The sequence below is a fragment of the Salmo salar genome, chromosome 09 (assembly GCF_965601325.2).
Source record: "Salmo salar chromosome 09, fSalSal1, whole genome shotgun sequence".
Taxonomy (NCBI): domain Eukaryota; kingdom Metazoa; phylum Chordata; class Actinopteri; order Salmoniformes; family Salmonidae; genus Salmo; species Salmo salar.
This window is the reverse complement of record NC_138299.1, coordinates 26328124-26350742: the sequence shown is the minus strand read 5'-3', so window position 1 is coordinate 26350742 and position 22619 is coordinate 26328124. Positions and strand designations below refer to the sequence as shown.

The 22619-nt window shown below is 43.1% G+C and overlaps 2 protein-coding genes across 5 annotated transcripts; one reads left to right on the top strand and one right to left on the bottom strand.

Moving 5' to 3' along the window:
• Positions 1 to 51: 51 nt before the first annotated feature.
• kcrt (Creatine kinase, testis isozyme) lies at positions 52 to 4463 on the bottom strand. Of its 2 annotated transcripts, NM_001140683.2 has the most exon segments (8): positions 53 to 361; positions 751 to 940; positions 1098 to 1221; positions 1514 to 1685; positions 2205 to 2337; positions 2473 to 2627; positions 3457 to 3658; positions 4368 to 4463. In NM_001140683.2, coding segments are annotated over 7 exon segments (1146 nt in total). In that variant the 5' UTR covers positions 3650 to 3658; positions 4368 to 4463; the 3' UTR covers positions 53 to 182.
• Positions 3575 to 22167, top strand: trm61 (TRM61 protein). Of its 3 annotated transcripts, none has more exons than XM_014210587.3 (4): positions 3575 to 3689; positions 6757 to 7119; positions 16408 to 16674; positions 21230 to 22167. In XM_014210587.3, exons 2-4 carry the CDS (start codon positions 6789 to 6791, stop codon positions 21520 to 21522), a joined length of 891 nt encoding a protein of 296 aa, XP_014066062.1. In that variant the 5' UTR covers positions 3575 to 3689; positions 6757 to 6788; the 3' UTR covers positions 21523 to 22167.
• The last annotated feature ends 452 nt before the right edge of the window (positions 22168 to 22619 follow it).

Genomic DNA, 22619 nt, shown 5'->3' with positions numbered 1-22619 from the left:
TCTAATCTGAGGATGTGCAACTTCAAAGATGGGAAAGAATAGAAACAAACATGGATTGAAACAGTTTTTTTATTTTGAGATCCACTCTCACAATGAAAGAGGACCTTGTGAGAGAGTAAGTGCATTCCAGGATAGTGTGACACATTCATTCAGATGGCAAAGGGAAGCAATCACAAGAGTTTTCACTTCTGGGAGGGCATGATGTTGTCGATAGACTGGCCTTTCTCCAGCTTCTTCTCCATCTCAACCAGCAGCTTGACTCCATCCACAACCATCTGCACCAGCTCCACCTCGGAGAAGCCCAGGCGATCGGCATTGGAGATGTCGAAGGTGCCACCCACGGCTGCCGTGTCCACTCCACCTGAAATAGAGACATCAGAAGAGGGACTGAAGAAAGATTCACCCATTTTGAACATTGTATCGTTTTGGTGCATCTGAGCAATGCTCTATCGATTCCTGGGGTCATTTCATGTTTCCATGTGTATCTGAGCCATCACTGTGCAAGCAGGCAGAAATACAGCCGGAATGATGAGGTTTGCATCATATGAGGACATACAATTCAAAATGGGTGAATATTTCCTCCTTTAACATAGCTAAAATAGTCCTTTTAGAGGAATTCCAGCTTTAATGCTAGAACTGTTTCTAGTGTTGGTCATTTTACAGCCTTAATGTGCTTGTAAGTTACCCTGAGCAACAGAACAGCAAACAAACAAAATTAGGTATGGTTCAGTAATTGAACATTTTCTGTACCTGTTCCACGTTTCTGAAGCCTTAGCCTCTTGAGAACCTCCTCGAATTTGGCGTGCTTGCTCATGTTGGGGATCTTGACGTGGACTCCAGCACGCAGCCCTGTTCCCAGGTTGGATGGGCAGGTGAGCACGTAGCCTAAGTGCTCGTTCCACATGAATGAAGTGCCCTTGTCTTTGAACAGGGTTTCAATCTGAGGAAAAGAGATTTGGGGGTCAAATTAAGAAGAAAAGGAATACAAACATCGATTGATCATTGCCAGCATGTTTTCACATATGAATATGGCAAATTATGATTCATATTTCATTCTTAAAGCCTCATGAATGTATTCCTCAGATATTCCCTCTCACCTTTGTGAGGCCAGTACAGAAACGGTTGAACACCTCCTTCATGTTGCCACCCTTCTGCATGGAGATGACACGCAGGTGGTCCTCCTCGTTGACCCAAACCAGGAAGGTCTTGGTATCATTGTGCCTTGAAGATTAGAATAAATAAATGTTCTATGATCCTCTGACAAGGTCATGGACAGTGGCTTATGAAGCCATCACCAGCATATAAACTATTATGAACTTTCTCCCTTCAATTTAGCAGAGATTTAGGAACACCTAGTTTGAGGGTAACTACATTTCCTAATCATTTTGGCAGTCATTTACTTGAATAGGTTGGAGAGGGTAGAAAGTAAGAATGACTTCCGTGAGTAAGAACAAAACCAAATTGTAATGCTTTTGAGGTCATCAAGTATGGGAATGGGAAATCCCTGTCTTACCAGATCCCCCTGCCATCGGGCCAGTCCCGGGCCATGCCAGAGGCCAGCAGCAGAGGAGACACAGGCTTGTCAAACAGGAAGTGGTCATCAATCAGCTGCTGCTGCTCGGCATCTGTCATATTTTTCAGGGCGTAGTACTTCCCCTTCAGGTCACCGGACAGGGAGTCCAGAGCTGCAGATGTGTCAGATACATTGTCTGAGGTTACTGGATGAGACTCCATTACGTGGCTTTCACTAATCTGGTGATCACGTTACAACCATTGGACCCCAGCGATAGGGTCCAATCCGGCCCACGGGCGGTCTGATTAAAACCACCTGCGGGTGGGGAAAACTAACCAAATTCGAAACAGTGTAGAAATGATAATGGACCTTCATTCATAGTTTCTTGACTGTGTCCAGCTTGCTAATATTCACCAAAATTAAAGCGCAACATTCAGGGAGCATCAAATTCCAATTTTTCCAAAAGTTGAAGGCTGGGAAATATAACCAAATGCGGCACCCAGGCAAAATGACGGACACCCCTGGTCTAAAGCGATCCTTTCCAGTCAGTAACAGATGTAGAAATACATTCACATAGTTCACCACTAGAGGGGACTCTTTACGCAGTAATGTTGCATCAGGGACCAGGCATCATTGTAGAATGGCATCCACTCAGAGCCCCAGCCCCCTTTGGGTGGGTTTAGGTGAGTACCTTCAACAGACATTTTCTCAACGCCCCTTCGCTCTCCACGGCTGCAGTGTGGGGGCAGACAGAACCCCCGGATGCTCCTTCCTGTTCGGACCCGGGAGCTAAGGACGTAGTTGGGGTCCAGGTCATCTCCACCCTGTGAAAACAGACACCAAAGTTGAGTTCTGAATTCTCCGTGACTTATCAATACTGGTCAACTTCCCTGCAGTGTACACTGTTGAACATGAGTGTCAGACCACTGTCAACCAGGGACCCATTTAAAGGGCAGTACCTTCAGGTTGTTTGGGTTGAGGTCGGTCTTGTGCTTGTCTGTAGGCTTGTATCCTCCATGTCTGTCCTCAATGATGGGGTCCAGCAGCTCCTTGAACACCTCGTATGTCTCCTCATCTCCAGCCACACATCCCACAGTCATGATGAATGGATGGCCTGGAATGGGGGGAGAAAAATCAATCAGGGATGGATTCAATTAGGAAACAAATTGTAGAGCATGACAGATTAAACAGTGACAACCTCACTCAATACTTAGCATTCCATCAAGCTCTATACAGGCAGAGTCGACAGACTCCAGATGGGTTAGTTTTACCAGGATTATCAACCCCCGTCTGTATGACACCATCTATGGTGAAGCCGTTGGCGCTGGCACGGTCTCTGAGTTTGGTGAACATGTTCTGGGTCAAGACCTTGGCCATGTGGTTGTTGTGCTGGCCTAGGTCAGGGAACTCCTCCTCAGGTGACAGACAGCCTCTTGATGGTCAATTTGGCCATTTTATCATTGCTGAACAATAACAAAACACATTCTACAGGGTAAGGGGAAGCCACCTGCTATGCTTAAAAATGCGTATGGACACTATTTCCCCTCAAAAAGGGTTAGGCTATACTATTTCAGTTCATATGGAGTCACCAGATCATCACTAATTGCAGTGACAACCTATGATGATTTCCATATTGCTAAGTTATTATTATGGTATGCTTGACCAATAAGCATTATTCCTAAGTGATGCTTGACCCCTGCTGGATAACAGCAGAAATAAACAGGTTATCCAAAACAAATCAATGCCCCATTGTGCTTTAAGAGTTTGGTACTGATGCTGGCCAATGGAATACCTGCAACATTCCACTTGAAGACATACTTTCATAGGGTTATATTACCCATCGGCAAGGTTACCGTGCAAAACAAAATGGCATGCCCTCACTAAACGCACATTTAAGAGGCAGAACAGATGGCTTAATGGTTGAAAGCTGCTTGGGTCTTTACCTGGGTTATCAATCCCGGTTTGAATGACATCATCCAATGTAAAACCACTGGGCGTTTGTTTGCTCCTCAGGCGCTCGTAGATGGCAGGAGTCAAGATCTTGGCCATATGATTATTGTGCTGGCTGAGATCTGGGTACTCCTCACTAGAAGTGTACTTCATCTTTAGCGCGTTGTGGGTGTTTCCGAACGGCATGGCTGATCCCTGGACGCAACACGGAGTGGCGTAAAAACTGGTGAATATGATCTTGAAAATACTACAAATAGGCCTACGACATAACTCAGTCAAATACTTGGTTTTTATCAGGTGCGTGCGAGTGCAAGGCTGAATATGCGCACTGCAAAGTAGCGACCGCACCAACGATGTCGGACCGCAGTCACCGCACTGAACGACAATCAGACGAGTATAGGCAGATGTCGACAGGCAGTTGATAAAGGAAAAATTATACTTTTTCCTCTAGAAAGGTGGAGTGATGGAACTCCAGTCAAATGCCAAAGATTACGCAGTAGCGTCATTCCAATCCGAATAACTATTTTATAGAGCTCTAGACTGGAGTGGTAAATGCGTGTGATCATGTTGGAAATCATATCCAAATCACTCAGCCCCTGAAAGAAGAAAATGTACGGTAGGCTATGCGAGATTGTAACAGACCAAAGCAAGATATTCAAAATAACGGGGTCTCGCGCTCGAACACGGCTACAGGCGTTATACAATTGTTTTCTTTGTCTATTTTATCGAAATGTTCACGGAATATGAAAAATATATATGGATGGCCACAAATATCCAATAAAATGTCGCCTCTGTTAAAAACCAAGTACTTGCTTAGTCACAATGAGCTGATTTTGGGTTAAAACGACTTATGCCATTCTGATCAATGAATGTCATACTGAACGAGTATAAATAGTGGTCCTACCTGCTGCCGAGGCTGGTCACTACTAGGGGGAAGACACAACGAGACGTATTTTTCCGACCGTGGCGAGCAATCACTGACGTTATTTGGCTCACAAGTGGAAAATGTTCTTGGAGATGGTTCTTTATAGTAGGCGAACTCGACTCCCATTGGTCAGTATTTCTAGTCCATTCATCTATTTGTCGATTATTAGGCTATACGAGATTGCAGTTTTCATATGTTCCTTTGGTCTTTCTTTACCAATGATGTAGCCTATATCTACCCTGGATTGCTGCTGGTGCTATGTATTGGCCATTGAGAGGTTTTGAAGCCAGCGGTCAGCCATATTGGCACTTCTCAGTAGGCACAGGCCTCCACAGGAATGAATGGAATTCTACAGTATTTCAATTAAATGTTTCAAGGACAAAATTACACGTATTTAAGTTTTTTTTTAATTATAGTGGGGACAGTAACATTAGTAATCTAAAAAATGAATACTTTAAGGAAAATATTAGTATTTGTTATTTTTCTGTTTAGCTCAATTTTAAGTATGCATTAAGGTGTCTGTAATAGAATACATGTGGCCAAAACAAATATGTTTTACAACGGTGTAGGGAGGAGTGCTGAGATGGTGGTGCGGTGGCTTCAACATAGCGCCCCTTATTACACATTTTCTCTTATTGTATAGCCTGGCTACGGATATCATATAACAACAGTTGAATTTAAATGTGGGATTTTTTCCACAATGTTAAATTATATGAACTTCTTTGGCCTAACTAGAGCCATAGACTCTGGGCCTAAATAACTGTTCTTTGCTAAAACTGTTTGCAATTCCTAGGGATTCATAAACAAATGTAGGACCATCATGTGAAAAATTATGATTTACAGTTAATTGATTGTTCGGCCTTTTTCTTTTTTACACACATATATGTATTAGTTCCAAATAGGAGATACACATATACCCTCCCACCCAAACCCAAACATAACAACCAAACATACACAGAAAAAAATCCAACAATAAAAATACATAAAAAGTATAGTATGGAGTCACATATAATTAAGCAATAATGCAGATTATGTTCTGCCTTTTTAAGAAATGCCTTACGTCATCAACTGGCGCCTGCGCATCTCAGTTTGAAAATAATTTAAAGCGCCGCATTTGCACGTTTACATAGATTAATATATCATCTGAACTGCCACATTCATTGCAGGATTCATGATTACTGTGAAAGCGAATAGTGTAAATGTTTGTGAACAGGAGCCTCGTCTGGTCAGTCTGATTACAAATCCACACGTGAGCTCTGCAGCATTTGAACAGCAAGTAACAAGTCCTAACTGATCATCAACCTCTCAACATAGCTAGAAGTCACTTCGCACATCTAATTCAATTTTGCTTTTATAGTTTCAAGTACCTAGCTACATTTGATAAGGTATGTCAAAGTTTGCTCGCTAGTGTTTTTCGCCGTGACTGTTCATTGACTAACGAATGGGGTCCGATTTTGCGTCCAACCGTTTTTCCATAGGTAGCTAACTAACGTAGCGAGCTAGTTAACCATTGAGATACGTTTTCCACAGTGAAGTTGCCGAATAGCGGACTTGCAAAATCAAGATTAGCTAGGTATATTTGTTGTTGGCGAGTTAACCAACTAAGTTATTAACGATAGTTTAACGTTAGCTACATTGACTAACGTTAGTTCGCTAGCTAACGGTTTAAAATGTAATTTATCTAACGTTAGCTAGCTACAGTAGCTTCCTAGATTGATATGTTCACTTACTAGCGAGCTAACGTTAGCTGCAAAAGTATCATAACTAACGTTATGTATTTAAAAATTCACAAACGACTTTCCACTTAGTTTCTCCATATTATTGTCCGCCAGTCACACTGAAGTGTCTCTCCACTGTTCTTATTCGACAATAAACAGTTTAGAATTATTAAATCATACTTGCTTTCAAAACAAATAACAAACGCCGATACAGTGTACGCACATCAAATCGCATTGGTCACATAAAAAAAATATTTAGTTATTGCTGGTGTAGCGAAATGCTTGTGTTCCTAGCTCCAACAGTGCAGTAGTATCTAACAATACACACACATCTAAAAGTAAAAATGAGCTTTCGAATGAGTATGAAAGTAAACAAACCCATTTTGGATGGATTTTGATCATATTTGACAGACCACATTTGCCCATTTTTAAAAGTACATTTTCAACTCGCATAGTTTAGGTGAAAGAAGAGGCAGGTCTGATATCAGCTAATGTCACCCAATACATAGATCAAACTTGTATTTGTATTAATTTGTGAAAAGGATGTTCTGGTTGTCATAGGGGAAATGTTCACTAGTTTCCACTCCTTTTGACTTCATTTCTTTGCAGTGAAAACACCTGAAACTCTTCACTTTGGTTCCCTCTTATAGACTCCCGTGATAGGAGTCAAACAAGGCCGGCCATGAGTTTTGTAGAGTATTCAGAGTTTATCCAGGAGGGCGATGTTGCAATTATCTTCCTGGGTCATGACTCGATGATGCCGGTCAAGGTGCAGCAGGGTGCCCAAACACAAACACGCTACGGAGTCATCCGCCACTCCAAAGACCTGATAGGCCAGCGCTTTGGCACCAAGGTCACCTGCAGCAAAGGTGGCTGGGTCTATGTGCTGCACCCCACCCCTGAGTTGTGGACCCTCAACCTGCCCCACCGCACCCAGATCCTCTACACAACAGACATTGCCAACATCACCATGATGCTGGAGCTCAAGCCTGGCTCTGTCGTCTGTGAATCAGGTGAGAGGGACAAAACCAGCTGTTTTCCAACTTTATGTAAGCTACTTTATCTGAGGACATGAGTCATTTTAATCTTTCCATAACTTCACCCATTGCACTGAATAATTGCTTAACATACTCATAAAGTAGAAATATTACATGTTTCATCTTCCCTGTAAGAGATGGACACAGATAATGAGAAAAGATCTGGAGGAAGTATTTGTGATAGACTAGTGGTAAGCCACTCAAAAACAAAAGGATAAATGTGACGCCAATTATTCTTCGAACGGAGGTTGGTAAGTGAAAGCTCCCGCTCAAGCGCCGAGGGAAGTGGTTGGGACAACACCACACTTGGCTTTTGATGCACACCAAGTTGTCACGATTATCAAGAGTTGAAAAAAGACGTCTGTTTTCATTGGTTCACAGCATCACATTTACAATGAGGCCTATTGAAATGATGCTCTTTTTAAAGCAGAGAGAAATGAATGTTGTGGTTTTACATCCCATTATTAACCTATTCAGTTAAGTGGTCAGTTATTTATGACAATAACCTGACCTGAACTAGACTTGAGATGGAACCCCACAGAAGTCTTCCCTGAGTAAGGAGTGTGAACTGGTTGAATTCAATGCAGAAGTAAAGTGATTGTGTGGGTGGTTAATGGATGTTGACGCAGCCTGGGCTGTGTACGTGTCTGGCTTGGAGGGTCTGGGGGCAGATGGCTGCTTTGCTGCAGTGCTTCATCATGTTTAACTGCTGTGCTGTTCCTTCCTTCCCGGTTCATGGATTATAGATGGAACACCAGTAAACGTGTGCGAATTCCCAGATGGCGTATCGATGAACAAAACTGCTTGGTCAGCCCCTGACATAATGGGTAGCTGCAACATGTCTGCAGTGTTGTCACATTTATTAGCCTCTTCATGTGGGTGTTTACTTTGCTTTGAAAAAGGTCTGGCTCCAAAACATATACACAGGGAGCAAAAAAGCTAAGGCATTACTACAATGCACCATTGCATGCCGAGTCATTTTTGTTGGTTGGTTTTGAACTTGTGTAACGTAGCCTAATTGAGTGATGAAAGACCCCTAATGTACCAACCTGAGGATCACCTGCCCTCTCACATTAGAGTTCATTATGTTTTTGACATTGAAACCATGTTTCACTCTGTAGAAAATAAATACTTATTGGATGTCTGGTCAGATGTTATTCCTAAATGTTGATTATAATGGCTGACAAGACTGGAAGCTTATCAACTGACTATATGTCAAATCTACTTTATTACCTGCTGATACATGAACACTGGGTGACGACAATAAGCCTATCTAAGCGATTACTTGTCCAATCTCAGGGGTGACTTATATTTTGTGTCCTGAGTGACTTTGTGAATGAGCTATGTAAACAGGCAGTGATTATCAGTTGGCTGTTCTGAGTACAGCATGTGTTGTAGGGGAAATGCACAGTCACATAGAGGAGTCATCTAGATTGCGCTGAAGGTCGCCATTCTAGCCCCAGCAGAAGGTCTCATGTTCTGCTCCTTCACATGTCATTGTTTCATTTCTTCGCTGACCAGGCTCCATCCTGCTGCCAGGAATAGATTAGAACTTTTGATAGGAGTCCCAGGTCAGGGCTGTTTTCATCAACGCTGGCTTTATGGGAAAGCTAATGGGTGCTCACTGCTCAGAGCCTCTGAAGAACATACCAAATGCGGCCGCCTTGTTATCCAATCAGGTGGCACCCTCGTGGTGGGCATGGGCTGAGTGCAGTGCTAATGGCCGTTTTGTGAGATGGGGAGAGACTTTGGGCTCTTGTCCTGCCGCTCATCCTCCTCAGGCAGCAGAAATGTGCAATGTCTCTTACATTTACATTTTAGTCATTTAGCAGATACTCTTGTAGTGGATGCGAGCTTTGACTGGAAGTCAGAGGCGTGTGCAGAGGAGTGGGGTGACATGGGAGAACTTGAGAAGGTTGAAAACCAGGCTGGCTGCTGTGTTCTGGATAAGTTGCAGGGGGTTGATGGCACAAGCAGGGAGCCCAGCCAACAGCGAGTTGCAGTAGTCAAGACGGGAGATGACAAGTGCCTGGACAGTCAAGTTCACACATCAGCAAACCATACTCGCAGATGGCGCTCTATCCCTCGGTCTTGCACATTTCGCTCTCATTCAGTCTTTGTCTTTGGCTCTCACATGGCAGGCTTATTAAATTAACAAGGTCACTCTCAGATTCTGAATAAGCTCTTGTAACCAGTGGAAGATGGAAATGGCATGTCCTCAGTGCACGCCATGCTTACAATTTGCAGAACAAATAGGCCTTCACATGTACTTTGTAAGGAATGTTCCTGCTTGGTAGTACCATGGAAGGTGACTAGATGTTTTAGATATTTGCGAATTAGGCAGTAAACTACACTGAACAAAAACATAAACACAACACATAAAGTGTTGGTTTCATGAGCTGAAATAAAAGTTCCCAAAAATGTTCCATATAGAAGAAAAGCTTATTTCTCTCAAATTTTGTGCACAAATTAGTTTACATCCCTGTTAGTGAGTATTTCTCCTTTGCCAAGATAATCCATCCACCTGACAGGCGTGGCATATCAAGAAGCTGATTAAACAGCATGATCATTACTAGAGGTCGACCGATTAATCGGAATAGCCGATTAATTAGGGGCGATTTCAAGTTTTCATAACAATCGGTATTTTTGGCCACCGATTTGCCGATATTTTTTTTTATTATTTAGTTTTTACTAACCTTTTTTTATTTATTTTTTTACCTTTATTTAACTAGGCAAGTCAGTTAAAGAACACATTCTTATTTTCAGTGACGGCCTAGAAACGGTGGGTTAACTGCCTTGTTCAGGGGCAGAACGACAGATTTTTACCTTGTCTGCTTGGGGATGCAACCTTACGTTAACTAGCCCAACGCTCTAACCTCCTGCTTTATGTTGCCAAGGTAAGTTGCTAGCTAGCATTAAACTTATCTTAAAAAAAAAACAATCAATCAATCATAAACACTAGTTAACTACACATGGTTGACGATATTACTAGTTTATCTAGCCTGTCCTGCTTTGCATATAATCGATGTGCTGCGCATTCGCGAAAAAGGACTGTCTTTGCTACGACGTGTACCTAACCATAAACATCAATGTCTTTCTTAAAATCAATACACAAGTATATATTTTTAAACCTGCATATTTAGTTAATATTGCCTGCTAACATGAATTTCTTTTAACTAGGGAAAATGTGTCACTTCTCTTGCAAACAGAGTCAGGGTATATGCAGCAGTTTGGGCCGCTTGGCTCGTTGCGAACTGTGAAGACTATTTCTTCCTAACAAAGATAGCCGACTTCGCCAAACGTGAGATGATTTAACAAAAGCGCATTTGCGGAAAAAAAGCACAATCGTTGCACGACTGTACCCAAGCATAAACATCAATGCCTTTCTTAACCTCTATGGGCTATGTGGGACGCAAGCGTTCCACCCCTGGTACACCCTATCAACAACAGGTGAAATATCAAGAGCGCCAAATTTGAAAACAATTAAATGTCATAATTCAAATTTCTCAAACATACAACTATCTTACACCCTTTGAAAGATAAACATCTCCTTAATCTAACCACATTGTCCGATTTCAAAAAGGCTTTACGGCGAAAGCATAAAGTTAGATTATGTTAGGAGAGTACATTGACAATAGCTGTGTGTAATGTTTTGTCAATTCAAAGACAGGCGTCACCAAAAGCAGAAAACCAGCTAAAATTATGCACTAACCTTTGACAATCTCCATCAGATGACACTCCTAGGACATTATGTTAGACAATACATGCATTTTTTGTTCTATCAAGTTCATATTTATATCCAAAAACAGCGTTTTACTATGGCGTTGATGTTGAGGAAATCGTTTCCCTCCAATAACCGCCAGTCAATCAGCACAACAAATTAAATAATTACTATTCGAAAACATTGGTAAAATATTATATTGTCATTCAAAGAATTATAGATTTACATCTCTTGAACGCAAACGGATTGCCAGATTTAAAAATAACCTTACTGGGAAATCACACTTTGCAATAATCTGAGCACTGCGCCCAGAAAAATACGCTTTGCGATACAGACTAACCGCCATGTTGGAGAGATCGAAAATACTATGTAAATAATCCATTACCTTTGATTCTCTTCGTCAGATGTCACTTCCAGGAATCCCAGGTCCATAACAAATGTAGTTTTGTTCGAAAAAGCTCATAATTTATGTCCAAAAAGCTCCGTGTTGTTAGCACATGATCTATGCCCGCCGGACTTGTCTTCATAAACGATATATTTACGTTCGTTCAAACATGTCAAATGTTGTATAGCATAAATCATTAGTGCCTTTTTTAACCAGAACATGAATAATATTCAAGGCGGACGATTGCATTCTCTTTTAAAACGTATTGGAACGAGAGTACCCAACATGAACTCGCGCGCCAGAGTCTAATCGGCCACCACCGTTCCAAGGCTCTTGTTCGGTCAGATCTCACAGTATAAGACTCAAAACACTTTGTAAAGACTGGTGACATCTAGTGGAAGCCATAGGAAGTGCTCAAAGATGAATAAGCCCCTGTGTGTTTCAATGGCATAGGCTTAAAGGTAATTCAACCCATCAGGTATCCACTTCCTGTCAGAATTTGTCTCAGGGTTTTGACTGCCATATGAGTTCTGTTATACTTACAGACACCATTCAAACAGTTTTAGAAAATTCAGAGTGTTTTCTATCCAAACCTGAACAATAATATGCATATTCTAGCTTCTGAGTTGGTGTAGGAGGCAGTTAAAAATGGGCACATGTTTTTTTCAAAATTCTCAATACTGCCCCCTAGCCCCAACAGGTTTTAAAATCAATACATAGAACTATATATTTTTAAACCTGCATATTTAGCTAAAAGAAATCCAGGTTAGCTGGCAATATTAACCAGGTGAAATTGTGTCACTTCTCTTGCGTTCATTGCACGCAGAATCAGGGTATACAGAATCTGGCTCGTTGCGAACTAATTTGCCAGAATTTTACGGAACTATGAAATAACATTGTAGGTTGTGCGACGTAACAGGAATATTTAGACTTATGGATGCCACCCGTTAGATAAAATACGGAACGGTTCCGTATGTCACTGAAAGAATAATGTTTTCGAGGTGATAGTTTCCGGATTTGACCATATTAATGACCTAAGGTTTATTATATTATAGTTAAGTCTATGATTTGATATTTGATAGACCTGTCTGACTGAGCGGTGGTAGGCAGCAGCAGGCTCGTAATAGTCAAAGGTATATGGTTTAGAGAGAAATAGTCGACGCGTCATAATTCCTGTAATAACTTACGGCTGAACTTGAAAGGGGTTCCTTCGTTATTTTACCGTTCATGTCTTCCATAGAGAATGTCTTGATCTACTTCAAATAAGGTCTGTGTTTTGTGCTTAAACCGCCTCGGCGTTTTGATACCCGTCTAAATCTCACTAGGTAACGTTTGTCAACATATTTTGATAAATCCACTCTACAAAAAAAAGTATCTTTGTTTATATTGATCAGAGTTATATCCTATGGATATCTACACAGTTATAAAATTGGCAAGGTGGTGTAAGCCTAAACCAAACACAGACCTTATTTTAAGTTAATCTAAAAATATCCTATGGAATAAATGAAGGAACCTCTTTTCAGATTTTGCTAGAAGGTGTCATGGGAATTATGACTCGCACTTTGGTAGTCAATTCTTACCATGCCCATTATTAAAATAGGATTTCCTGCATATAGAAATTCGTTTTTGTTTTCAGCATTCATCACAGGTAACTTAAACTCTATTATTCAAACAGTTGAGAGTATTTGTCTCCTAAGCAGACTCTTCAGTATCGTTGTCACTTCAGAGGTGTGTGTGTGTGTGTGTGTGTGTGTGTGTGTGTGTGTGTGTGTGTGTGTGTGTGTGTGTGTGTGTGTGTGTGTGTGTGTGTGTGTGTGTGTGTGTGTGTGTGTGTGTGTGTGTGTGTGTGTGTGTGTGTGTGTGTGTGTGTGTGTGTACGGGAAAAAAAGCATAATAATCGGCCGATTAATCGGTATCGGCTTTTTTGGCCCTCCAATAATCGGTATCGTCGTTGAAAAATCATCGGTCGACCTCTAATCATTACACAGGTGAACCTTGTGCCCGGGACCATAAAAGGCCACTAAAATGTGCAGTTTTGTCACACAACACAAGCCACAGATGTCTCAAGTTTTGAGAGAGCGTGCAATTAGCATGCTGATTAAAGGAATGTCCACCGGAGCAGTTGCCAGATAATTGAATGTTCATTTCTCTACCATAAGTTGCCTCCAATGTCCTTTTACATATTGAACCGAGTGCCTCATGGTGGGGTTATGGTATGGGCAGGCATACAGTGCAATCGGAAAGTATTCAGACCCCTTGACACATTTTATGTTGCAGCCTTATTCTACATTTTTGGAAAAATGTTTTTTCCCCTTATCAATCTACATACAATACCCCATAATGACAAAGCAAAAACAGTTTTATAGATTTTTTTTTGTTGCTTTACTTTGTTAAAGCACCTTTGGCAGCGATTACAGCTTCGAGTCTTCTTGGGTATGACGCTACAAGCTTGGCACACCAGTATTTGGGGAGTTTCTCCCATTCTTTTCTGCAGATCCTCTCAAGCTCTGTTAGGTTGGATGGGGAGTGTTGCTGCACAGCTATTTTCAGGTCTCTCCAGAGATGTTTGATCGGGTTCAAGTCTGGGCTCGGGCTGGGCCACTCGAGGACATTCAGAGACTTGTCCTGAAGCCACTCCTGCGTTGTCTTGGCTGTGTACTTAGGGTTGTTGTCCTGTTGGAAGGTGAACCTTCACCCCACTCTGAGGTTCTGAGTGCTCTGCAGCAGGTTTTCATCAAAGATCTCTCTGTACTTTGCTCTTCATCTTTCCCTCGATCCTGACAAGTCTCCCAGTTCTTGCCGCTGAAAACATCTCCACAGCATGATGCTGCAACGGATGGTGGCAAGTTTTTTTTTCCAGATGTGACGCTTGGCTTTTAAGCCAAAGAGTTTGATCTTGGTTTCATCAGACCAGAGAATCTTGTTTCTCGTGGTCTGAGTTTCCTTTTGGTGCCTTTTGGCAAATTCCAAGCGGGCTGTCATGTGCCTTTTACTGAGGAGTGACTTCCATCTGGCCACTCTACCATAAAGGCCTAATTGGTGGAGTGCTGCAGAGATGGTTGTCCTTCTGAAAGGTTCTCCCATCTCCACAGAGGAACTTTGGAGCTCTGTCAGTGACCATTGGTTTCTTGGTCACCTCCCTGACCAAGGCCGTTCTCCCCAGATTGTTCAGTTTGGCCAGGTGGCCAGCTCTAGAGTCTTGGTGGTTCCAAATTTCTTCCATTTAAGAATGATGGAGGCCACTGTGTTCTTGGGGACCTTCAATTCTGTAGACAGTTTTTGGTACCCTTCCTCAGATCTGTGCCTCGACACAATCCTGTCTCGAAGCTCTATGGACAATTCCTTCGACCTCATGGCTTGGTCTTTGCTCTGACATGCACTGTCAACTGTGAGACCTTTATATAGACAGGTGTGTGCCTTTCCAAATCATGTCCAACTAATTGAATTTACCACAGGTGGACTTCAATCAAGTTGTGGAAACATCTCAAGGATGATCAATGGAAACAGGATGCACCTGAGCTCAATTTCGAGTCTCATATCAAAGAGTCTGAATACTTATGTACATTTTTTTAAATACATTTGCAAAAATGTCTAAACCTGTTTTCACTTTGTCATTATGGGGTATTGTGTGTACATTGATGAAGGAATACATTTTAGAATAAGGCTGTTACGTAACAAAATGTGGACAAAGTCAAGGGGTCTGAATACTTTCTGAATGCACTGTAAACTACGGACATTAAAGACGATTGCATTTTATCGATGGCAATTTGAATGCACATAGATACGTGACAAGATCCCATTGTCATGCCATTCATCCGCCGCCATCACCACATGTTTCAGCATGATAACGTACAGATCTGTACACAATTCCTGGAAGCTGAAAATATCCCAGTTTTTCCATGGCCTACATGCTCACCAGGCATGTCACCCATTGAGCAAGTTTGGAACGCTCTGATTATCGTGGACGACAGCGTGTTCCAGTTTCCGCCAATGTCCAGCAACTTCCCCAGCCATTGAAGAGGAGTGGGACAACATTCCACAGGCCACAATCAACAGCCTGATCAACTCTATGCCAAGGAGATGTGTTGCGCTGCATGAGGCAAATGGTGGTCACACCAGATACTGACTGGTTTTCTGATCCACACCCCTCCTTTAAAAAATAAAAAAAGTTTTTTGTGACCAACAGATGCATATCTTTATTCCCAGTTATGTGAAATCCATAGGTTAGGACCTAACTTATTTAATTCAATTGACTGATTTCCTTATAGGAACTGTAACTCAGTGAAATTTGAAATTGTTGCATGTTGTGTTTTTATATTTTTGTTCAGTTTTCAAAGTCTTGGAAATGGTTTACCATGCAGTAGCACCACCCATACACAGCAGCACTACCCACACACACTGCATCATACTAAAATTAGTAGTATCCTTTCCTTTAGACCCTTCATATACAGTTGTTGTTTAGACCAGACACTTGTCATCCAGTTGAAGGTCCAGGAGAGAGACTAGTAGTAGTACAGCTCTCAACCCCTCTGCTGTGCCCCTGGCTCTGTCAGTCATCCGGTTAGTCGACTGGTGTGGCGTTAGCAAGTCAATGTGCCGCTGTGGGGTAAACATTGCCCCCATTGTTGCCATGAGAACAAAAGCAGCAGTGACGCAATGTCAGGAGCGGGAGGAGGAAGGGGCACTGTAGCCCATCGCCATGTTCCCCTGCCTTGTCACATGATCACTTCAGATGCGATCAGACACAACTGCAGTTATTGTTGTGGTCATATGACACTCCAAGGTTTGATTACACTTTAGATGCTTGCACAACTGTACTACTGTACATCAGACACGTTGATTGAGTATAATGACATAAAAATGGAAGCACTTCTGTATTGATCTGTTTTCTACATCTTCTCAGTTGTTGTGAATGCCCCAGTCATCTATAACAGGATTTCCCAAACTCAGTCCTGGCCTTTTGCCCTAGCACTACATAGCGGATTCAAATAATCAAAGCTTGATGAGGAGTTGGTCATTTGAGTCAGCTGTGTAGTGCTAGGGCAAAAAACAAAACGTGCCCCCAGGGGGGGCCAGGACTGAGTTTGGGAAACCCTGATTCATGACACCACCACTGCTACTAGTCTCATAACCCATTCCCTGTATGTTTTGTTTGTAGGCACGGGCAGCGGCTCTCTGTCCCACGCCATCCTGCGCACCATCGCGCCTACTGGTCACCTACACACTGTGGAGTTCCACCAGCAGCGTGCTGAGAAGGCGGCTGAGGAGTTCAGGGAGCACCGCGTAGGCCACCTGGTCACCGTCCGCAACCAGGACGTCTGCAAGGAGGGCTTTGGAGTGACGGGGGTTGCAGACGCTGTCTTCCTGGACATCCCCTCCCCTTGGGAGGCCGTCAAACATGCCAGGAACACCATGAAGAGGCAGGGTAAGAAGGGGTGTGCGTGTGTAGAAGCAGCCAGGAACTTGGTCCAGAGAACATGACTTTGGCTTGTCCACTCATGAATCCTAGCCAGCCTTTGTTCTCTGGCTGTGCAATGTAGTACACTCAGTGCCATATTGAATATTGATCCGGGTCAGCAGAGCTCTCATTAAATGTGCCCTTGGCTCAGCTCACGCTTGTTCCTCTCTGTTACTTCCTTGTCACACGGATGCAGAATAACGTGACCTGACTAAAGAGCATGCAGTGGTCTCCATGGAGATCAGGACCCATGTACAGTGGGGACAAGCCTGGGCAGGTTGGCAGCTTAGTGGGGTGGTCAGTATGTGTGCGTGCGTGACTGTATAGGCTAAAGGTGGGACATGGGTAGAATACATCACAAGGTTATGAAGTATTCACATAGTGCCCTAGGCTAGTACAGTCACTTACTTGGGATCACTGGTTTATAAACAGCTTTATAACATATTTGTTTAATCCCAAGGTGCATAAACAGATCGAATGTGGGACATGGACTAGTAACGGTGCAGAGAGACTCAAGCACCCTTTCCTACCTTCTCTCCCGTGGTAGACGTTTCAGTCCTCCCTTCTATGGTTTCACGTCTGCGTTTTCCTCTCTCTAGCTATCTGACTCCCCCTTACACACACACAGAGCCACAAGCAAACAGACAGATATCTGGATGTAGAATCAGTCTCATGACCATACAGGGTTATGTGCTGCAGGGAGGTGGCGTGAGTCTCCTTTAGGCAAGGCACAATTTTGTTCCCTCTGTTCAGGGCTGTTAAGACTGGAGTCCCAGTCTCTCTCTCACACTCCTCTAGAGGACTGGACACTATGGAGCCGTCTCTCTCCATGCTTCAGCCAAGGGCATCTAGCATTTGACCAGTCAATTATACCGCCCATGTGAGCTTCACATGCTCCTGTCCAGTCCTTGTGTAACCACTAATAAAGGAGATGTCCGTACATTTTCTTTTCCCTGCTTTAGATTTGGTCTGTAGTATCTGAGAATCAGGGTAAGGGGAAGAATGTGGAGCATGGAGCAGAGGAAATGGCTGCCTTTTTTTTCTCTCTAATTCTTTTCATTATTTGGCCAGTGGCCTGCACCTTTTATTTAGAGAAGCTGTGCTCAGAGGACCCTAGATCCTGGCACAAACCCTCCTGCCCCCCACACACCCCCTCTGTTTGCCAAAGACATGGGGCCGATTGGGGCTGTGTTTTTGAGCTTTCCAGAGAGAAGTGCTGCTCCTATTTGTCAATGGAACGTTTGTTATCTGAGAGATCCCAAGTTTCCAACACTAGACATTGGCTGTGTCCGAAATTTCGCTTAAATGGCGTACTGTACTAATCGTACTACATACCATTTAGAACATACTGTTTAGTAAAATCGAATGCAGTAAGCAAGGAATATCAGCATACTAGGCTCATCCTACTGAGAGTACGTCATCTTATACCCTGACTGCGACGTGAGCGATGCAAAATAATTTTCGAAATCTGTTACTCAATTATTGCACCCACACTGCTCGCGCGCGTCAACGAGCGTCTGCGTTGCCAAGGGCTAAAATATAAGTCCTTTCTATTTCTGACGCAGATCGCGCTGCAAGTCCTGCCTCTCCCATCTCCTCATTGGTTTATAGAAGCAGGCACCCACGTGCCATCTCATTGGTTATACCCAGTGGGTGATTGAAATACCAACTGTTTTGCCGGTTGTTTGGTAATACTATGAAAGTGTAGATGCCATCACCATATAAGTTCAAAGATGAAAAAGCCTGGAAGGAGGAGAGATGACGAGAAACGATTCGGTTGACCGTTTTATGTGTGGATTAATTGTCGGAGTAGAGGACCTAAACAACCTAATGTTTATATCCCGGGACAAATTAACTAGGAACAGCAAGCTAAATTGCCATAAATGTTTAATGCTTTTCGACCTGTCCCCAAATTAATATAATTGGTTCAGAGTTTGTTTTGATATTTTAACCTGCGTGTCGTGATCGCGTTTGGTGTCGGGGGACAAAATAAATGTATGCACGATGGTGCGCGCAGCCGGTTTGGGTTTTAATGCACAATTGCGTTGATTCCCGCCATTCGTTTATTTTTGGTACAGTGTGACCCCTCAGCTGGTCAGGCACACATGGGTCTGGAAAGACAATTCTCTTCCTCAATAGTGTTTAGCGAATTCTACTATAACAGATGAAAAGCCTAAATGAGTATGACATCCTGGCATTTAAAGCATACTACAGTTTCAGAATTTCCCATACCATAAACATGTATTTTTTCGCATATCCAAAATGCCTGCTATTTGTATTGCAAGTACGGGTATTCGGACACGGCCACTAGTTTTTGTAAGGCATATCTTACTTTGACTTTGGTGTGTGTGTGTGCTTGGCACATACTAGTAAATGTCTGCATGTGTTGCTTGCTGGACTCGTTTGGCTAAAAGGCCACCTCACTTTGTAGATTTAACAATAAATTCTTCTCCCAGTGAGATTTTGGCTTCTGTAATAGGTCTGTGATTTAGACAACATTCTTTACTCAGTCTGTCAAGGTTTATGAAGATATTTTGGTCAGCTGCTCTCATACCCTGCTGTGGTTCTATGGGGCTTGTGTTTCGCAGAGAGAGGGAGATCCTTTGCAGTTTGCACACATTCTTGGATGTTAGTTAATGATGTGTGTAGGCTGTTTCTCTGGATACTTTAGCCCAGTGGAAACACATGCATAGTCTTGTGTGTTTGATTCTACCCACTTGTATTACATTCTGATTCATCTTTCAGATATGTGTGTTACAACACTGGTCCTGTGACTGATTTCTTGCCACCATAGAAGCAAAACATGCGCTCACACACAATCTCCTCCCTGGAGCCTGAGTGTTGCACGTCCAGGTTTTGGCCAGAGAGGAGGAGGAGGAGGTGGAGGGAGACTAGAGAGCGGGAGGAGGAGACGATGATCCTGGGTTAAGTGGATCTGCTGTGATCCTGGTAAACTACACTAATGAGTGGCAGGGCTGTCCCTCTCCCATTCTACCTGTCCTAGTCCTGCTCCAACCGCTTTACTCCATCTGTCCTTACACAACCCTCTGTTATCCTTATTAGGTCTGGCCACACAGAACACACACAACGTCCCTGTATTACGATGAGGGCACTTGACAATTCCTGACAATCTTAGGGCTGCTCAGACTGTTGGGGCTTTTAAAGCAGGCCTTAAAGCTGCGAAGTCTAAGAAGCAGTACATTTGTTTTTTGTGCTCCATTTCTATGTTTCCCGTTCCCAGCTTTAGTTTTTACGTCTTACTTTCGGTTTTGTACACCAGCTGAAAATAAAATGTCTTATCACAGCGGTTTAGATGGTACAATGATTCTCTACACTCTGGGTGCTTATTTTGTCACATAAACTGAAATTAGGTGAACTGTTAGAATTATAGCAGCCAGGAATTGGTGGAGTTGGTGGAGCAGTTTCTGCATATTGCACCTTTGACTCATCTTTATCGGCTGGCCTACCCTTCCTTGAAGACTTTTATGAGATAAAAAATAAATATAGATATTTATTTTCTCTTATTTAATGCACTTTGAAATTATGTTTGTGTTGCTATGGTGATGACCCTTGTTGACCAGTGGTTGATTGAGAGAAGCAGAAGAGGTGGAGCTAGTGGTGACCAGGTTGTCGACAACACAAATCCAGAAAGTGTGTGAGAGCTATTGTTCAAGGCGTTGGACAACTAGCTAGTCAAAACATCTGAGACAGCCTTGCATTCTGAGGCCAGGCAGCCTTGGTCAGAATGTAAGGCTGTCTCAGATGTTTTGACTAGCTAGTTGTCCAACGCCTTGAACAATAGCTCTCACACACTTTCTGGATTTGTGTTGTCGACAACCTGGTCACCACTAGCTCCACCTCTTCTGCTTCTCTCAAACAAGGGTCATCACCATAGCAACTACAATGACTTGGGCAACCAGTGGAACATTTCAATGTGCTCTTCTTTAAACTAAACACTGGTCATGTGTATAGCATTTTCCTCCTTGCTTTTAAAATGGTTGACTTGCTTCTTCGGTGTTCAACATAACACACAAGAACAATAAGATGTTTATGATTTGGCCAATATCTCATTGTTGTGGATGTCTAAATATCTTTGGCTTTGTAAATCTCTTGACGTGTTTGATGTCAGCTTGGAATCCAATTCACCAGCCGAGTCTGTCTAAACCTGTCTTCTGAATCACAATATGCCTCTTAAAGGTGGCTAGAGGAGTGTCCAAAATCTCCATTAGGGATGAATAAACCAAGCTCTGGAAGTTTACATAGATACTGCCAAAAGTAGTGTGTGAGATTGGAATAACTGACTCATGTTTGCTCTGCTTATGTGTCCTCTCTCTGTCTCCATCCTGTCATCTCCTCCTATCCCCACCTGTCTCTCTCTGTCTCTCTCTGTCTCTATCCTGTCATCTCCTCCTCTCTCTCTCTCTCTTTCTCTGTCTCCATCCTGTCATCTCCTCCTATCCCCACCTCTCTCTCTGTCTCCATCCTGTCATCTCCTCCTATCCCCACCTCTCTCTCTCTGCAGGGGGGCGTGTGTGCTCCTTCTCCCCGTGTATTGAGCAGGTGCAGAAGACGGTTGAGGCGCTGGCTGATGAGGGTTTCCAGGAGATCAGCACTCTAGAGGTTCTGCTGAGGGTGCATGACGTGCGCTCCATCACACTCCCTTTGCCGGACTTTGGGTCCGACCAGCCCTTGGAGACCCCGACTGACACCCCAGTCCCTAGCAATGCTTCCGTTCTCTGTAAGACAACCACGCCGCCCAGGGACATGGCAGGGCACACTGGCTACCTTACCTTCGCCACCAAACCCTCTGTGTAGAGGACTGACTGCTGGAGGTTGGAGTGGGCAGAGACTGTTGTCTAGGAGGCTATGGCTGGGGAACTCCACAAGGTCTAAATGCAGTGCTGATGACTTGGGACATAACCTGACCCGGGTGGAAAACCTGCTCAGACTGATTTACTGTACTTTCCCTTCCTCTCCACTGCTCAGCTAAAACTCTACATTTCAGTCGACAGCTGACATCCTTTTGGAGAGAGACATGATTGAGAAATTGCTGCTGTTTTAGGCTATTTCCAGTCTTTCGTAGACTTTGAATGTATACACACAAACCCACACATCCCTAACACACACTAACAGAGGGAGGGAAGAGCAGGCTAAGTGGGATTCTATAAATAGGCTGCTGATTGCTGAGGGTCTCTTCACAGGGCTGTGAAGAGATGTCAGAGGTTCACTCTTAATCTGTCATGTACAATCGCTCTAAGCATGCTACTGATATGTTCTTGCATCATTCAGGATTGAAATAATAGTATCTTATCCCCCATTGTTACCCAGTTTCTCTCTTTGGAGGACAATTTTTGGTTGTTGCAATTTTTACATTTGTAGAATGGTGGGAGAAATTGTGTTTTGTCTCAGCTGGGGGGGATGCTGTAACAAGGCTAAATAAACGCCTTACTGTTCTTCCTACTGCCCTCTGCTTGTGACGTTTTCTTTAACTATGGTCTGTTATTATCATCATTGCTGGATGGCCGGTGGCTCCGGACCAAAAAAGGCAGAGAAATGGCAGCCGTTCTAGGCTGGGAGGAGAAGATGTTCTCCATTGCTCTCTTTCTCTTTGTGAGGGACTGTAAACCTCACTCTTTGATTGTAGATGAAACAGACTGTTACTCAGAGAAACACAACCTCTGCCCAATGACATTGTCCTCACTCCTCACACATGACCAATGAGTTTGTACAGGTTTGTTTCAATGTTTTCATAATGGGAGAACCTAGAGGTTATGTGACACTTAAAGGTTGGTGTTCTTTGAATAAGCTCCCTACCGTGCTTAGAAAGTATGTGGGGGATGGGATGGTGAGTTGGTTATTGAAGTAATTGTGGGATTTTTGTGGGTTAACATTCCTTTGTGGTCAGGTCTCCT